Below are 19,664 nucleotides of genomic sequence, written 5' to 3' on the forward strand. Positions count from 1 at the left end.
TATTTCCAAAACAACAAAAAGAGGTTCGCTTATTTTCAACTTTTATTATATATTCATGAGCGATTACCCCTAAAATAAAAAATAAAAAGAAAGTTTGCTCGCCTCATACTCAAAAATGACCAAAAGGTCGGTTAACCCATGGAAATCTTTTTTAAAAAAAGTATTCCCTCCGTCCGAGGATGCCATCTTCATATCGCATTTTAATTTATTTATTTATTTGGTATTGCCTTGGTGGGGAACTGCCATGAGTTTTAGATCCAGTGCCCAGGCATTCCAAAGATACCATTATTTATTTATTTGGTATTAACAGAAGGCGGTCCGAGAATGCAGACCTCAGACGGCATTTGGTATGAGTAAAATGATAGTGGTCCGACGATTCTGACCTTGGATTGAAGCTTTTCAAAAAATATGTTGTGGTCTGAGGCTTCGGACCGCCTTAAACATGAACTTTGTTCAGTTCAGGGAGTGATCCGAGGATTCCAACCTCAGACTACATGGGCACTGCCCCTAAAACTCAAGGCCATGCCCTACTAAAGAAATAACAAAAAAAAAAAAAAAAAATGCGGTCCGATTATAGATTCCTCAGACCAATAGGCAAATTTGGAAAAACAAATTACCGTTTTGGCGATTTTTGGGTATAAGGAGAGCAAACCGTATTTTAGTATTTATTTAATATTTTCAGAACTGCAGCCAAAATAAGGATCTACTTGAAAAGGGAATTTGGCCCAAGAAAACATAATTTGACCATAGGAAAAAGCACCTCCATGGATGTTATTCACTTTGAGATGATACAAGGTGGAAGTCACATGAACCCCATGGAACCTTTTTATTTCCATTTTCATGCAGAGAATAGAAAGATAGCATGATGAAATGCACATGATGAGGGGGCAGTAAGACAAACCGAAAGGGCAAAGAAGGGTAAGTGGCTCTCATGCACTACCCGTGCTGCAATGAATTGCCCCTCACACTTCTCTCTTTCTCTCTCTCTCTCTCTCTCTCTCTCTCTCTCTCCAATGAATTGCCCCTCAACACTTTTCACCCCCTCTCTCTCTCCACCATCTCCCAACCCCAAAAGACAAAAAAAAAATTTAAATAAAAAATAATAGTAATAATAATAAATGCTCTCTCTCTCAACAAGTCGAACTAAAATGTAGGAAGCGATTTTTCGCAATAAATAGCAGATATAGAATAATCCAAAGTCAGGAAATCGAATCTGGTCTTTTATCAAAAGGCAGGATTTGAACTCTGAGATACTCTCTGCATTTTTAATATTTTTTTTCCCATTTTTCTTTCCCTGGAGAAATTTGGTATTCTCTCAGTGGTTGGCACTTTAGCAACAGGCCCAGCAAAAGTTGCAGTAGGACAGGCAGGCAAATGCATTGGGAAGCCAAAAACTCCATCCCTTGCTCCCAGTTCATTTCAGGGAGCTGAATCATCACTTCTCTGAACTTTGAGACTTAATTTTCCCCTTCATTTTTGTGTTCAAGTCTGTTCAGTAATGTCAATCCTCCTTTCTTTCATTCCTAAATGAATAAAATTAACACAAACATGTAGATCACCACAGTTAACACATATGAGTGAGAGAGAGCTTCCTGGCAATGCATAATCTCTGACTGCATCTCACCACCTCAATTATGCATGGGAACCCTTGCATGCACCCATAACTAACATTAAAATAATACCCGAAAGAAAAAATATAGTAAAACAAATGGATAAAATTAAGGGCCCGGTTTTTATGAGTCCACTGACTCATACTATTTTCATGCGGGCTCCCTTTGAACACCCATTATTTGTATTGATCTTGGATCCAAATTTGTAATGATCCATGATCTACACTATGGTGATGGATATAAAAAATAAAAATATAATATAATAAAATTTTGAAACATTTTTATTAGAATATTTTCCTATCCCTTGGATAGGAATCTTTTAGTTGTGGATGTTCATCTCAAAGATGGAAGTTTGTGATTGTGCGGGCTAGTGAGTATGCTGACTCACAAAACACATTTTCTAAAATTAAATGTAGGAAAGAGGCCTACCATTATCCACACCTACTACTAGAAAACTTTCAACAGTCTCTTCTGACCCATGACATAGGCCCACCCAAAATATTCAACATTTATTCATTTCTCTCTTCATTTTCATCATTCATGTATTCATTTGTTTGTTCAACCTTGATGAGAAATGGCCCTCGTGTCACTTGCTGTTGTTGAGGAGGCAATGAAGTAGCACACTGTCCCCACAAAAATGGCGAGCCGACAGTCGCGAACCGTTTCAAACCATACTTAACCCCAATGCAACCAGTACTCGTAAACCGCGAACCAATTCAATGAACCAACAAAATCGAAACCCAGCCTGAACTCTACATTCTAGATACAGTAAAAATTTCTTCAAATTCTATAGTTCTCCTGTAAAAACTTGTTCATCAGTGAAAGAATTCTTGACAGTAAATTTGAGAATAAAAATTCCTCTACTTATATAATGTTCTCCTATAAATGCATGTTGTTTCGCGAAAGATTCTCGACCAAGTAAATATGAAAAATAATCAGAACCGGATCAATTCAAATGACACGCAGAAAAAAGTTACAAATTTATTTAACCAAAGACAAAAGAAAAGATACAAAATAAGTGATAATTTTGGTTTCAACATTTGTCAGTTTGGAATGTAGGTTAGATTTTGACTTTTGATTGTTAGTTGGGATAAGGAAAATGGGTATTCTTTTTAACAATTTTAAATGGGTTTAGGGTCTAATTCGGGCAAATAGGTTGTCTAGTTGGTTGGGTACACAAACAAATGAATTGTGGGTCAAATAGATAGAATGGTAGTTGGATCAGTTGCAGATTAAATGTTAATTGATTGTCTATGAAAAAGATTGTGAACAATGTTGGGACACAATCATGTGTCATCACATTAAGAACCTGGTATTCCTAACCTTTTACACAAGACTAGATCTGGTGCCTAGCTTAAAAGGCTCCACTTTCCTATCAACGGATATGAACCTCCGCGTGCCTCCACTATTTTAAAGCTAAACGACAGTTTTGTAGCGACTTTACAGGCCCTGTTCCTTCCCCGAAATGGGGGAAGAAACGGTGGAAAATATCCATGGCAAAGGCTTGGACTTGGTAATCAAGCAGGTTCTTTCCCTTTTGTTTGTAAGTTTCTAAAAACTCAAATCTTCCGAAGTACATCTCATTCTTTAATAAATGGGTGAAGTTTGTACAAGGCTGAGGCTTTAAAACAATCAAAAGTAAGAGGCACCTTCAAATAATGTCAGAAAATGGAGTTGCAATCAGTGTACGAAAAATTGGACAGTTCAAATTCTAACCACCCGGTTAGACCGGAACCGGTCCGGTTGCAACCAGTTTTGGTGAACCAACCAAGTATTTTACAAATAATTCAAAAAAAATTACATAAAATCTCAAAAAATAAGAGATTTTGTTCGTAATGCATTTTTTAATGTTTTTCGTCATTTTGGCAAAGATTGGAAATTGTTTTGGTCATTAATACTCATTTTTACATTTTCCCCTTTTCATTTGAATATGCTTTGTTTAATCATGATTTATATATAATTTTCATATTTTATTAGATTTTTTGGTATTTATTTTTAATACTTTTTTTACCACCAAACGGTTACCCTGTTTGGCCGGTTGACCGGTTAGTACTGAGTAACTGCTTCCAGCCCTATATACGGTCAACCATTCTAGTTAGATTTTTCCTACACTAGTTTCAGCATTGGAAATTAGCTTGAAAATTTATTTCAGCTCTAATTATAAAATTTAAGACTCCAAAAATAGTGTAGATCAAACACATCTATGAACACTTGAAAACCATAAAATTAAGAGTCTAGAAAATAGAGGCACTATTTTCAAAATTTAAAAATTTGAAGTCTATTTTTCCCATATCCATGCATCTTGAAATCAAAACTATTAATTTGAAGATTTAGGACACCGAAACAACCTCTTCTAATAAATGTTTTAGGTGTGCCTTAATTTGATCGTTTAGGGTCTCACCCTTATATAAACTTCTTCCTTGATAAATTCATGACTTACATATTCCTTGCATAACTGAAAGTTACATTTAAAAGTACAAGTCTCTTACAGTTACACTTAAAAGTACAAGTATCTCCTAAAATAAACCATTGGACTAATTCAGGAAAACAGAGATATTTGAATTTATAGCTATGAGGCGTAAGGAGCCCTCTAAAACGCATGGGGACAAGAAACAACCCTTCACCTTCAGAAAATTCAAAATGGTACCAAGAGAGCATGCCCCACCTTTTGTTCTGGGACATATCCAAACAGCGCACTAACCTCGATAAGGACAAGGAGAATTCCCCCTGAAGAGTCCAAGTCAACAGGAAAGAATAGGAAGACAAGATGAGAAGACTCATTCGTTCTTTGTCCAGTGAGAATTCCCCCTGAAGAGTCCAAGTCAACAGGAAAGAATAGGAAGACAAGATGAGAAGACTCATTCGTTCTTTGTCCAGTTAATGCATGCATGCATGCTAATCTCATAGACATGCATGCAAAACACATCAAATGGAATGCATGTGTAAGCACAGGAATATCCAATGTTATCCTCAAACACAACTCACATATTCATACATGCATACACGCATCGCCTGTGCTGATGCATGACAATACAAATGCACATGCACATGGGTTTACATGCATGACACCAGAATAACACCGTACACATTTGCTCAAAAAAAAAACAATACTCATTACCGAAATACACGCATGGATCGCATTTCCACATTCTTTGATATTGTCAAAATACAATGTCTAAATTTATGTGCAGGTCTCATAAAACCACAAAAAGCAGGCAACAGATTTAAGCACTTGGATAAATGTACAATGCTATGATGCTTTCCTACTTCGACCCCCCACACCACCTGAGATACTCTTTGTGCTACCTAAATCTAATGATGCACTGAAATCCCTTTGGCGACCTCCCCGGGAACTAGGGCTTGACAACTGCCTTGGAGAAGTTAAATTTGGGCCGCTTTCTCTATTAAAGGCCTCCTCCAAAGTGGCAGCTTCCTCCTTCAACAAGGATAACTGATTCACCATAAAAACATAATTAAACACCCAATCTTACCCACCAGTACAGACCTCACAGAGTCAAATTAGGAGAGTGTAAAGTAATTTCAAATTATGATAAGTATATAATAATTCAATGGATCAAGGAAGATCATAGTTCAACCAATGAAACGATGTATGATGACGAAGGTTGAGACCCACCAATGAGTTCCTCTCCTGCTCTCTTGCCCATCATTGAGGTCTTCCCCACCCAACCACCCACCCCCCACCCCCCAAAAAAAGATAATAATAAAAACTAAATAAATAAAGAACAAGCATGAAGCAGTGATGACCCCAGTGGATCACCATGTTGCATTTGCTATATGTTTCCTTCAATTTAACCCCACGTTCCTGCAAGAAGCAAAAATAGAAAGAACGAGAAAAGGAGAGAGTTGAATTACCCTCATCTCATTATCCTTGAGACGGTCCTGGAGTGAGCTTATAGCAGGACACAAACTGCAAGAAAAATATGAAAGTGGTTTAAGATATTATTTTGGAGTCGTGCCAATAAAATTGCCATTATCAAAATGAGCAGAATCCTGACCAGTATTCCATTAATTTGCATATTGATGCCTGGTACGTTGATGTATGATGGATGAAAGCGAGAGGATGAATTTTATCATTGCTGAGAAAAAAACAATACCAAATTAAACATGGGCATGTCTTTTGCTTCTTTTTTTTTTTATCAATTAACAAATGTGGGGCGTGTGGGGTTCACTTAATAAAGAACAAAACCTAGTATCGAGATTCATGGAGTGTGTGCAACCTATTACCGCATACTCTGTGAGATGGCTTGATGGTATGCTGCTCTCTCCTCCTCAAATAATATCCTTTGTAAGTCCATGTATGATTTTAAGGGGTAGTCGAGCTTCAGCAAAGAGCTACTTGGGACTACTTGGAGAGGAACCTCCTTTCTGACATACTCTGCACCACTGTTGCCCATAGGCATCCCAATAAGAGAATACCCAACGTAAGTTTTCACTGAAAATCCACTGACCGTTCCATCTGAAGAATATCTATTGCTTCAAGTTTGCTGTAATGCAATTCATCCAAAAAATAAAAAAAAATGATCCACTGCCAAGCTTGGCAATGCTCCCATCTGATTTTTATTTAAAGTTAAAAGATAACCAAGGTCCCATTCACGGAAAAATTTTATAATAATAAAAAGGAAAGATGAAATCAAACATGTCAATGCAAAGTAGGACTTTGATTTCATGGTTACATCAAGGCAAAAGCATGTTCATATCATCTAACAAATTCAGCAGCATGTGCAGTAGCATTAAATAGTGCATGCATCTGCATGCTTGCGCGTAGAAACACCTGCTTCTCGTTCACAAGTAACCATCTAAATATCATCTAGCAGTCTTACATGATGATGTAGGGAGAAAGAAATGAAGCAAACAAGAAAAATAAATAAAAATAAATGATGAAAGTTTTTACATTCTCTCTGGATCTGCAGAGGAGTCCACCCCCAAAAGTAGAAAGATTTGACACTCTTTACATTTGCAAGGAGTCCACCCTAAAAAGATCTTTTTACTAGACTCCATATAAGTTATTCTTCTTTATGGTCTCCTTTTTTAACATAATTACAGACCGTAAAATCTAACTCAATCGTTACAAACCAATCTCAATTAAATATTAATTCTTCATTTTAAAAAATTAAACTTCCAATTCTACCCCTGAATTCTCAACAACAAAAAAGAGACAAAAATGCACTAAAAGAAAAGAAAAAACCAAAATAACCCAAACCTAGTTTCAATCTCTTAAGAAATAATAAAATTAAAAATTAAAACCTAACTACATCATTTTCTTAGGGTTGGTAAAAGCACATACTCGAACTCAAGGGCATTTGAAATATTTCCTTCATTGTCTACTCAACCACGTCACCTCTACTCTAATCTCGTGCGCGGTTTCCCCGGTGGCCTACCTCCACCTTCCCCACCCTCAACCTCTGCTGGTCCTTCTTATCCATCCCCGAATCCTGATACAAGAGTACCCAGTTTGTGATGGAAGGATGGACCCTTCTGTAGTGGTGGAGCGTTGGAGTCTAACGCGGCTACTGGTGCTCTCTCCTCCACAAAGGCTGGATACAAGAGTGAGAGTGAAGCTGCGAAAGAGTTGTTATGGGTGGGAAAGATGCTGAAAGAAAGAAAGAGTTGGATGGAATTGCGATAGTTCCTCCAATTGAGTGTGATAATATGAGATGCATTGCACTAGCCAGCCCGTTCGGCATGGGAGAACCAAACATATCGAGATACATGCTCATCTTGTCGGTTAAAGGGATAGGAGAAGCAGATCGATAATGTTGAATGCCCCCCATTAGTACTCATTACTAGATCGATAGGGAGGGGCCGGAGTTGTTTTTTTTAAGAAAGGCGGTAGGCAAATCTGAATATCTCGTTCGTAGGCAGTGGGCTCTTCTTCACAGGCGGAATGCTCTTCTGCTTCTTCTGCTTTTAGACGTATTAGCTATTCTTCTTCCAATTCTTTCTCTCTACAAGCGGTTGGGTCATGAATATCTGTCTTCTATTAATGGCTTTTAGTTTATCGGTTTATATCTCACTTCTGGATAGCACTGGAACCCGGCCCTGGGGAACAGGAAGCCGGTGACTCATACGCAGGGAAGCGGACCCATGGACTAATGAAGAGAGGGGAACCTGACCCCTTGCCTAATAAAGAGATAGGAACAGAACTTGAACTATAACTAAAGGAACAGGAACCTGACCTCAAGCCTTATATAATATCCAGGGGAAGCGAAGACATTTGTTTTCCTAAAAAGAGAGATAACGCTCTGCTTCTTCTTTTAGAGGTATTTTACATGTGTCTTAAGGGGTGAAGAGACTAACCACTTCCAGTTTCAAGCAGTTGGTTAGCTATTAGCTAATTGATAGAAGCCTTTCCTTCTGTCCTGTAACAGGAACTGAAAGATGAGAGAGACCAACGGATCCCACTCACGAGGGAGTGGGCGAGCAGTCTTACTTGACCGAACAATTGGCACTGATAGGACTGTAATCTAATCTATCTTTCCTTCCTTCAAAGTAGGCGGTAGGCGGTAGGCGGTAGGCGGTAGGCGGTAGGCGGTAGGCGGTATTCACTAGCTTATGTATGAGGTCTATCATTCAGGCAATAGGCACTGGCTTAGCAGGTGATAGGAGGCACTGGCTTAAGGCGATCGAGGGCAGTTGCTTATGTATTAGTCATTTCAGTAGTCGTAGGCGGTAGGCACAGGCAGTAGGCTAATCTGAAACCCTAACTTCGGGAGAAATTGGTTCCCTTTCTACCCCGTCTACTTACTTCGCTACACCTATATCCGCCTCTGGCCCAACGAGATTTTCACCCTTTTCGTGTCGAACTTTTGATTGTAATACTCAATCCAACAAAGTTGTGATATGTTTGGAAAGCGATTGCGATGCCAGAATCTTTTGTGCTTTCGACCACTTGTATTTCATGCCATTGCAACCAGATCATCTTCCAAAGCATGCTATGGTGTGTGCCTCATGCTTAAATTGGTGGTCAACTTTTCACTTTCCACTTCTTCATATTACTATTCCCCAAGTAGCAATTTGCTGGACAGTTCTTGTAGCACTTGCTACATTCTTTCATGTCTTTTCTGACTCTCTCAATTATTTAATCCACACGCTCCATAACCGGATGCATAGATGTTCTTAATGGCATCATGGCGTATGGCTCTCAAGGTACGAATCTCAGGCACGAATCTCAAAGCTCTAATACCAATTGATAAAGGAAGAAGGGAGGAATAAACTAAAGCAAACCAGAAAAATAAAAAATTAAAATAAAGGATGAGAATTTCTACACTATCTCTAGGTCTACAAGGGAGACCAATGGCAAAGGTTAAGAGATTTATCCCTCTTAGATTTGCTAGGGAGTCACACAAAAAGATCTTTTTACAAGACCGAAGATTAACACATATCTTCTCTTCTCTCTATTTTTTTTCCAACACTAACACATATATAGAAAAACCACCCTAAAATCTAACTTGCTCCTTAAGAAACTCTAACCACAATAAAATCCTAGCCCTTCATCTATTTAACATTTAACTTCCAAGTATTTATCCCTATATCATCTACCACAAAAAATCGACACAAGTACTATAAGAGAAAACTGGAATCAATTTCTTCAAAAATAATAAAATAAAAAATAAAAATTTCGATTGTATCATTCTCATGAGGTTGGGAGAAACACATCCTCGAGCTTATGAATTAGAACTTTTTCTTTTTCTTCTTCTTCGCTTCATTCTAACTAGATATTTTCACCCTTCTCTTGACATACTTTTGGTTGTTGGACTTATATCAACAAAGTTGTGATATCCCCGGAAAATCGATTGCAATGCCAAAATCTCCTGTGACTTCCACTACTTGTATGCCTTACAACTAGGTCAATTTCTAGAGTGTATTGTGGTGCATGACTAATGCTTGGATTGCTAGGGAGTTAATGATCTTCCACCTCTTCATATTCTTGTTGCTCATGTTGTAACCTGCTGGTAGATGTTGTAGCACTTGTTAGATTGTCTTGCCAAAGCATTATTTCAGATCTTTTCCAACTCTCTCTATTATTTGATCCAATGGCTCCGTAATTGGATCATTAAATGTGTTTGATGTTGTCATGGTGTACGGATATTAAGGCAGGGATCTCAAGGCTCCTCTCTTAGGGTATATAGGGGAGTCCATCCCAAATGGAGGAGATTCGACCCTCCCTAAGTTTGCACTGGAGTCCACCCCAAAAGATCTTTCTACAAGACCCAAATTAAGTTCTTTCTATTCCCCTTTCTTGTCTGGTACTTACATTTTGTAGAAGAAACCCTAAAATCTAACTTGCTCCTTAAGAAACCCAAGCACAATTAAATCTCAACCCTTCATTTTTTTAAAATTAAACTTTCAATTTTGCCCCTCGATTCTCCACAACAAAAGATGACACAAATGCCCTAAAATAAAACTAAAAACCCAAATAACCCATAACTCAATTTCAATCTCTTAAAAAATAATAAAATAGAATAAAAAACTATAACCTAACTACATCACATGCCTATTTCCAAGAGCGTGATTTTCCATTTATATTGTAGATACATCAAAACTTGGGATTCAAGTTACACCTCTTTCAAATGCCAAATTACCTAAAATAGGCAATTTCTCTTAAGGGCATAAGGACACTCCTTGTGCAAAATCCAAATAAAGGACTATAGGCAATACATATATAACTTTTAAGATATGAATAAAGATATCAGTGGAGCTCAAATTAACTATATGTCCAATCAACATCCGGTTGAGCACATTATCTTGATTCACCAAATATTTGAAGTGTCATTAGATGGACATAAGCTTCATCTTATTTCCTAGAGTAGATAGACTTCATATTGATTAAGGAGTTCATCCAGATGAAAACATCCCTGGGTTACATAAAATACAATATATCAAGCAGGGACCTGCAGCTGCCCCAAGTTTCAAAACCCAACCTGATCAGGCACTTATCTACTACATCTATGTGAAAAGCCCTAGAACATGGAAGAGCATGATGCTCAACACATCTTAGATTGGCAATCTATGAATGAATGCTCAGTGTCATCATGCTTCAAAGATAAGATCATTATCCACCCATATCTCGATGGGCATGTCTTGATTTATTGATGAACAAATATTATTGCTAGATTTTTCAGACATCAAACTAAGACGAGAAACTTGTTATTCACATACCCAATTCACCAGAGCCTAGTACAGACCAATAAAATTGCAACCTTAAAAAGGCACTTAATCCTAGCGTTCGCCGATAAAGCAACACTAGTCTAACAGTTGTCCTATAGAACTTTCCCTTCATCTTCATTGGTATGCAGCGATCACATAAAATTAGGAGCGGCTTCAATAGGTGATAAGATAAGAGAAAGTAGATTTAGGTGGGCTGGGCATGTGCAGCGCTGACCCAGTACAGCACCTGCTACGTGGTGCGAGTTGGTTCAAGTAGAAGGCTCAAAAAGGGCAAGGGGTGGGCCCAAAAGTACATAGTTGAAAATAGTGATAAAAGATATGGGGACTTGTGGCCTCACTGAGGGCATGGACCTTGATAGAGCAGAATGGCAAACCAGGATTCATGTAGCCGACCACAAATAGTTGGTAAAAGGCTATGATGATGATGATAATAATGATGATGACTAGTGTTCACCTTTTAGGCCAAATCGACTTGGACTCGCCTGAGTGGCTCTTGCTTGGAGGGTGCCAAGTCCCCATAAACCCCCTGTTAGAGAAGAGAGAGAGAGAGACAGAGAGATAGACAGAGAGACATACAGAGAGAGAGATAGTTGAAAAGAAAAGAGGGAGAGAAAGGGAGAGTGACGTGAGAATCCAAAAGTCGCATCACAGACCCTTAAATAAGTTTAATATTAATAAGAATAGATAAAGGGCAAAACCGCCCATACAAACTGAAAATAGGACTCATAGGTTGCATCGACTTAAAATAAAAGAGAAATAAGGAGACTTTTAATACTTCCTGTCAAGCTGGAGCTAGAAATCACCCATGTCCAACTTGGAACAAATTGTTTGAAACATATTACATTCAAGAGCTTTGATGAAGATGTTTGCCAACTGATCCTTGGATTCCACATATGAAGTAAGACACCTGCTTGCTAGTGACCTTCTCTCGAATAAGATGACAACCTACTTCAATATGTTTAGTTTTCTCATAAAACACTAGATTGTTGGCTATATAAGTTGCAACTTTATTATCACAATACATCTTCATAGGCTTAGCAATACTAAACCCCATCTCCTATATCAGTCAGTGTCTTTAGCCACATTAAATCAAATGTAGCATGTGTCACTACTCCATATTTGGCTTCTGCACTAAATCTAGCCACGACATTTTGTTTGATACTTCTCCATGCTACCATATTTCCACCAATAAATGTACAATAACTTGCGGTAAACTGCCTATCAGATGGAAAACTTGCTCAATCAGCATTTGAGCAACTCTCGAAAGTCCAATGATTATTTGAATAAGAATCAGACCTCTACTTGGAGCTCCCTTCAGATACCTCAAAATTCTACAAACATCAACCAGTGAGGAATCCTTGGAGAGTGCATTAATCGACGCACTACACTTAATGCAAATATCAGGCCTAGTAGTGGTCAGATACCTACAAGGTTTCTATACCATCCTAGATTCTCAAACAACTCCCCGTTATCAGCTAATAATTTCTTATTTGAATCCATAGGAATATTAACTAGTTTAGCCCCTAGCATTCCAGTCTCTGTCAACGAATAAGTCACGTGCTTTCTTTGTGACAAGCGTCGTGCTTTGGTCTGGCTACTTCAATTCGTAGAAAATACCTTAGTTAGCACAAATCCTTTGTCTAAACATGTTGTTTTAGGTGCCTCTTCAAATGACTAATTTCTTCTTGATCATTGCTTGTAATGACAATATCATCAACATATACAACCATGCATACCATTCAGTGTTTATCTAAAAACAGGACTCGAGGACAATTGTCTTAGTTATATTAAATAATATTGTCATCACATGCAATGATCAAGAAGGGATAAGTCATTTGAAGAGACTATAGGTGCATTACCTTATACCTTTACGGATGGCTATAGGCGCAATACTACACAGAATGTGAGTCAGAAGCTGGATCTATAGGCGAAAGATGATGATTGAGTGGTTGATTAACTCGATGGAGGTTGTCCATCCTGCATTTTCCTTCACGTGTAAACGTTTATGGGCTCCTCTTGAGGGACATTATGATGTGTAGAAGTAATAGGTTTAGCCGGTCCAGGCAACGAAGCTGAAGAAGTATCAATAGGAATAGGAACGAACTAAAGAACATGAGGATTATGAGACTTCTTCTGGAGCAGGATAAAATAAAAAATGCATCAAGCATTATGACTCTCTTCTGAAAACAAGGAGTTTTTTCAAAAAAGGTAACATCAACACAAATAAATATCTTTCATAAACCAGGATGATAGCATCAATAACCTTTCTGAAAGCGAGAATACCCCACAAAAACACACTTAACAGCTCGAGGATCTAACTTATCATCACCAGCACCCAACACACAAGCAAAGCAAACACAATTAAACACTCGTGGAGAAACAACAAATAACGGAGTATCAAGGAAGAGAACAGAGTGCGTTGCTTTTCCATTTAAAACTAAAGAAGGCATACGATTAATTAAATAAGCCTGAGGTTAGCAAGTTACCTCCTTAATGAATTTTGGAACAACTATATTAACAAGCATATTAATCAGCAAGTTACCTCACTTAATTGAGGAGTATATGCACAAGAAGTTTGATGTAAAATTCTGTTTTTACGCAAAATAATTTTAAAATTCTCTGGAAAGATACTGTTAGCATTATCAGAACATAAAACACACATTTTTATTGAATTGAGTTTGGATATCCTTGTGAAACAACATAAAAAGGAAAAAATCACGTCTTTCTTTTATTAAATTAACCAGGTCATTCCTGAATAATCATCCACAAAAGTTACAAAATTTTACAAAATATCTGTCGCCAAACATGCTTTGTACTCTAGCAACAACCTAGACATCAAAATGAACAATTGTAAACAAAACAAGTCTCTGTTTATCAGTTCTAAGACGAAATGATACCCTATGATGCTCGCCTAACTAACTAGCCTCACACTCTAAAATAGACACACGCTCTAAGGAATGGATCAAAAACTTCAAGTTATTGAGAGAAGGATGGCCAAGCCAACAATGCCATACAAAGGAAGAGTTAGCAGAGTGAAGAGCAGCACCAATCAAATTATCATCCAAATAGTATAGGCTAACCGACTCATACCTGCCACCAATCATCCTCCTCGTCCTTGGATTCTGAAGGACACAAGAAGACGGGTGAAGAGTTATAGAGTAGTGCAGAGATTTAGTTAATTTGCCCACAGACCGTAAACCGAAAGGAAATGTTAGAACATATAGCACAGAGGACAGAAAAAGGGAAGAAGTAGGTATAACTATACCTTGTCCAGACACACTTAACAGTGATCCATCAACCAAAGTAACAAAGGAATTATAAATATACTTATTAAGAGAAACAAAAACAGAGGATTCACTAGTCATGTGGTTAAAAGCTCCTGAGTCAATAACCCAAGGAGTAGGTTTATACGATCCAAGAAGCACAAAAGTACCTGAGTTAGCCAAGGGTGGCAGTGGAAGTACACAATGGACAGTACGCTGATGTACTTGTTGAGCAAGTTTATTACATCCTTCTCTTGTAAGCACAATAGAGTCATCAGCAGAATTTGATTGTAGGTGATGATCGATAGGCCTATTCAAATTAGCATCATCGCTCCCAGATGTGCAAGTAACCTGATTCCAATCTTATCCCAACACCTATCAACCGTGTGATTTGTATGCCCACAAGACGTACACTTTTGAGTTCGATGACCCCTGCATCCATCACCTCTACGGCAGCCCTTTCCTGAGTCACAAACAAGGCCCCTTCCTGAGTCACGACCACGTCCCCTACCTCTCCCCCCTAATGTATTCAATGTTGATCTAGCACTAACACTCGAGTCGGAAGAAGGTATAAGAGAGGCAAATATGTTAGCACGTTGAATGTGCACATACACATTATTAAGGGATGGTAGCTCACTGCTTGCCAAAATCTATCTACGAACAAGATGGTACTCAAGATAAAGATTTGGAAACTTTGAATTCTTCACATTGCCTCCTCTATAACTCTACATCACCAAATATAGGCCGATATTAGATTCAGCTTTTTCCACATACCTCTAAGAGCAATAAATTCACTCACACTCTTATTACCTGGTTGCAATCGAAACATTTTCTCAAACAGTTCATATACCCGAGAGATGTTCTCTTCTGATGAATATGTTTCTTTCAGAGTGTCCCAATTTCTCTAACAGTGTCAAAAAGCAGAACATTTGGACTTATTTGAGGCTCCATACTACTCAACCAGGTCATGATTATGCAATTTTCTCTCATCAACTCTTCATATCTACTATCAATATGTTCAGGAAGACTGAAGGTTCGAGTTTAATTTCATTAACCATGAGTATCTGAAATAAAAGATAATGTGGCCAACTAGGATCAATCGAATACAATCACTCACAACAAGCCTAGTTGAGTGCTATAAACATTTTTTTATATTAAAAGAAAAGAGAGAGAGAGATACTTAATTATTCACATCTGAGCATAGCCACTTTTTCACACATGAACAAACTAGGGCAACACCACACTATCCAAATCTGAGCATCACCACACAGTCACTCTTTGAGTAGACGACGGCAGCACCAATCCGCATGAAAATATTTTGCCCACAAACCTTGAAATTAGGCAATGATTCATATATCAATCTCGATCTTTAAAGAGGAACCACACGAACAGCAGTACCGCCACATTAATGCAGACCCACATGGGTTTCTACAAACACATACATTCTAAAAAACTGGAGGAGGAAACAACCCTAGGTTAAGGTTGAACAAATGTAGGAAGTAAATTTGGTTAGAAAAGAAATCAAGAGGGAAGAAATATTTAGGATAGAAAAGAAAAGAAAGCGGGAAGAAAGGATCATAGCTCTAATACCATGTTAGAGAAGGGAGAGAGAGGAAAGAAGATGAAAGAGAGAGAGTCCAAAATTTGTTTCACGCACCTCTCAAATCAATTATTTATTAATAAAAATAGAGAAAGGGCATAACTGCCCATACAAACTGGAAATAGGACATATAGGTCCTATTAACTTGAAATAAAAAAGATATAAGGACTTTTAACATCCCCAATAAACAATAAACAAAGGGGGCAAGAAATTTGCTGCAACCCCCCCTCCCCCCCTCTCCTTCTCTCTTTTTATTTCTTTAGTTCATTTCTCATGAGTGATGTCCCAAATGGAGTACAAATTTGGGCCATAAACATGTTTTGAACAATCTATCAACACTAGATGGATCAGATGTAAGAAAAAATTCCATCTTTACAGATTTGAGATATCAAAGACTCCAACCTAGGTTTTGCCCCATTTTGAAAAGTAATTTGTTCCCCATGATTATTTTTTGGTTTTTCATCCATTAGTAGGCTCAGATTTCTGAGATTTTCCATTTTGGATTTACTATTCTAAAATTTTTGATAGTTAAATCAACAAGATTGAAATCAAAAACGAAATCTGGTTTGGGGTTGGGGTTACTAAGAAAGCATTAGCAAGGTTTAGAGGCACGATACCAAGCTCATAGGAGGAGCGGCCTCAAAAATTCTGGTAAGTTCAGTTTTTAAAATTAAATTCATTAGAATGCACTCCATCTTTAGCCAGCCGATCTGCCAGGGTGTTGGAATCCCTCCAAGTATGCCTCCAAGAGACGGCTATATCCCTACAAATGTGAGTAATCTCGTAACGAGGTACCAAGGGCAAGGTGATGAGCCAGAGGCCCAAGTAATGATGTTTTGAGCATCTCCTTCGATGATTTGGGGTTTGACCCTAAGAGGGGTCGAAGAGCCTAAGTTCGGGGAGGAGTGTCGAAGATTTAGCTGGATGTGAGTCTACGTGGCCAATGTTTCTGGAGAACGAAGTGAGAATGTTCCTGAGGAGGTCTCGGAAGACTCCACCCACACCTGTCGGACCTGGGTTTCCAAGCGAGCACCCATCAAAGTTTAATTTGGTCTGGCCCTCAGGAGGACGGGTCCAAACACTGGGCCGAGAGCGGAGAGGGAATCGGTTGTCAATAAGGTTTCTCCATTAGTGTAGGAAAGTCGTGGATGAGGTTCCTTTGAAATGCTTGTGTTTTGTGGCCCAGAAAATGACAGCTGCAGTTAACTTATGTAAAATGGTCGAAACCTTGCTTTTGACTCCACGGAAAATTTTGAAGTTTCTCTCGGTCCAGATGACCCAGATCGTGGCTACTATGGATGCCTTCCACAAGGTCCTGCCAGTTTTGCGCCACGGGATGTCGAGGGAAAGATTGTACAGGGTCGTGATGAAGGGTGGGGTAACCCAGTACAGGCCGAAGAGTTCAAGCGTAAACCCCACAAGTTGTGAGCTAGTTGGCAGGGGATAAAAAGGCGGGAGTTGGTCCCTTCATCCATGAGGCACATCGCACAACAATTGGGGATAGGAACCCCCTACGCCGAAGATGGTCTATGGTGAGGGCTTTTTGAGAAATAACAATTCAGGTCAAGGCTTGAACTTTAGGGGGGGGGGGATGGAGGATGAAGCATAGGCTACGATGAATGTTGGGGATAGGGGGAAGGTGGGTAGCATCAGCAGTTCTTGTAAAAGGAGGCGACAGAAAACCGCCCGAAGGTGAAGGGGTTCAAATGACTTGGTCAGGGTCAGAGGAAGCCAAGAAAGTGGAGTGTAACATAGACAAGGTAAGAAATTCCGAGGTTTTGGGGTCAAAGAGGGGCCGCCTAAAAGAAGGGTTCCAAACTCTGAGTGAACCCAAGAGCAGCATCTCATCCGCAACAAAGGAAAGCTTGTTAATGGCCAAGGAAAAGAGAGCTGGGAAAGGTCCCTAAGGGGGGTGTGGCCCAACAAAAGGTCAGACCAAAAGTGAACACGATTACCTTCCCTAAAGTGGAAGCAGATGTCTTTCTAGAAAAGGGCTAAGGAGAACAAGGAAGACTTTCAAGCTCTGGAGGGTCTACTTTGCGATCTTGCAGCAGGTAGCCATGCGTTGGCCGGAATGCAGTATTTGCACTGGATGACTTGTGTCCAGAGGAGGTTGTTTTGAGTTGCTAGATGCCACCACCACTTACCGAGCAAGGCCATATTGTGTTTCCTTAGGAGGCGGATGCCTAGACCATCGAGGTGTTTGGGCTAGCAGACTTTCTCCTATGCAATGAGATGGTATTTTTTTGTACCGTCTCCTGCCCACAAAAAGTTTCTCATAAGTTGTTCAAGGCAATTGGCCACCGCAGCTGGCATATGGAAATGGGGCATGAGGTAAACAGGAGTGTTGGCTAAGGTCGCCTTGATGAGGGTGGTTCTTCCTGCAAAGGATAGAATACATCCTTACCAGCCTGCTAGACGGCAGTCGACTTTGTCAATAATGTGGGACCATTGCCTCTTTTTGGGCTTACCAAGGCCTAGTGGCATTCTAAGGTAGCAAGTGGGAAGGTCGTCCACTTTAGACTCCCATCCAGTAACAAGGGATCAAGTTTCGGAAGAGGTGAGAGCAACCCCAATCATTGTGGATTTGGCCAAATGTGCTTTAAAGCCCGTGGAAAATTGGAAACACTTAAGGAAGAGGCAGAGGGTTTCAGTTGCATGGGGTACCGCATCAATGAAAACAAGAGTGTCGTCAACGTACTACATATGAGATATGACTAGACCCCTAGGGCTACTCTTGAAGCCAGTGAGACGACCCATCTAGTACATGAAAGAGATTGATTGACTACAGACCTCTGCTGAAATCACAAAGAGGAAAGGGGAAAGAGTTGACAAAGACCCCTAGAAGCTAGGAAGAAGCCCCTGGGGGTGCCGTTGATGAGAACGGAGAAGAAAGGGCTGGAAAAACAGCCTTTCATCCAGGTTCTCCACAGCGACCCAAACCCCATAGGATCCATGGTCGCGTCCAAGATTACCCAATTGATGTGGTCATAGGCTTCTTCCAGCCGATCTTGAATATTAGTCCTAGATGTTTGGCAAGGTGCCTGGAATGGACACATTCGTGCGCAACCCGAATCCCATCGAGGATTTGTCTATCTTTGATGAAGGCACATTGGGAGAGTGAAATGATGTTGGGTAGGACCTCTTTAAGCAGCGAGGCAAACACTTTGGAGAGGATCTTGTAAGTGGAGTTGATAAGGCTTATCGGGCGGAAGTCCTTAAGCTCTTCAGCCCCTTCGACCTTGGTGACGAGGGTAATGAAGGTCGCTTTCAAAGCTTTGTGGATAATCCCCTGGTGAAAAAACTCTTCAAAGAAGTTGAGGAAGTCGTTTTTGAAGGAGTTCCAGAACACCTTGAATGGGGCTATGGGGAACCCGTCCAGTCCTGGGGCTTTGTCTTGTCCTAAGTCTGACAGGGCCGTCAGGATTTCTGTTTCCGAAAAGGGCGTTCCAGCCAGGCTGCTTGGTGCTCAGGAACGGTTTGGGTCCCGAAGGACCCGTATAGAGAGATTTGAATTAAGAAACGATGGCCTCTTCGACCTCAGGGGGGTGATCTAAGATCCTGTTTCCAACCTTAATACTAGAATTGGAATTATCTCTGCAACGGCAATTGGCTATTCTTTAGAAGAATCCAGTGTTGAGATCTCCAGATTGTAGCCACTTCACTCTAGAGCGCTGAACCCAAAAGATCTCTTCTTTAATAAGGGTGGAGAAGTATTGTAGTTTGTAAAGAGTTCTAAGGTTAGTTTCGAAACCCAACATGGGTCAAGATTCCTCAACAAGGTCCAGAGATTGTACCACTGAGAGGTGAGGGTGACTAAAGTTCTCGGGGATGGTTTTGCTCTAGGCTTTGAGAGCGGCTTTGAGGAGTTGAAGCTTGGTTTGAAGTATGTACCCTGCCCTACCCAAGACTAGAGGGGAGAAGGAGAGCCACCAAGAAGGAATAAGAGAATAAATGTCCGCTTCTTCCAGCCAAGAGAGCTTAAAGCGGAAGGGCCTGGGG

At 39.7% G+C, this 19,664-nt stretch overlaps 1 protein-coding gene across 7 annotated transcripts in view; it reads right to left on the reverse strand.

Annotated features, from left to right (window-relative positions):
• Nucleotides 1-4,724: 4,724 nt before the first annotated feature.
• The window catches only part of BRCC36A (Mov34/MPN/PAD-1 family protein), a 37,969-nt gene continuing 23,029 nt past the window's right edge, over nt 4,725-19,664 (reverse strand). For 2 of the 7 annotated variants that reach the window (XR_016055346.1, XR_016055348.1), the window contains 4 exons: nt 5,863-6,014; nt 5,627-5,707; nt 5,484-5,538; nt 4,725-5,061 (listed from right to left, as the gene is read on the reverse strand). Coding sequence is in view for 2 of the 7 variants with exons in the window: in XM_088866484.1 (XP_088722610.1) it covers nt 4,861-5,061; nt 5,484-5,538; nt 5,627-5,707; nt 5,856-6,014 (496 nt within the window). In the remaining 5 variants the exon portion in view is untranslated. Of the gene's footprint in view, nt 5,062-5,483; nt 5,539-5,626; nt 5,708-5,855; nt 6,116-11,234; nt 11,326-19,664 lie in introns of those variants that run through there. The other 5 variants (XR_016055350.1, XM_088866484.1, XR_016055347.1 and 2 more) reach the window with 4 other exon arrangements.

This window comes from Amborella trichopoda, chromosome 5 (genome assembly GCF_054954075.1).
Source record: "Amborella trichopoda isolate Santa Cruz 75 chromosome 5, AtrichopodaSantaCruz75HAP2 v2.0, whole genome shotgun sequence".
In the NCBI taxonomy this organism is placed as follows: Eukaryota; Viridiplantae; Streptophyta; class Magnoliopsida; order Amborellales; family Amborellaceae; genus Amborella; species Amborella trichopoda.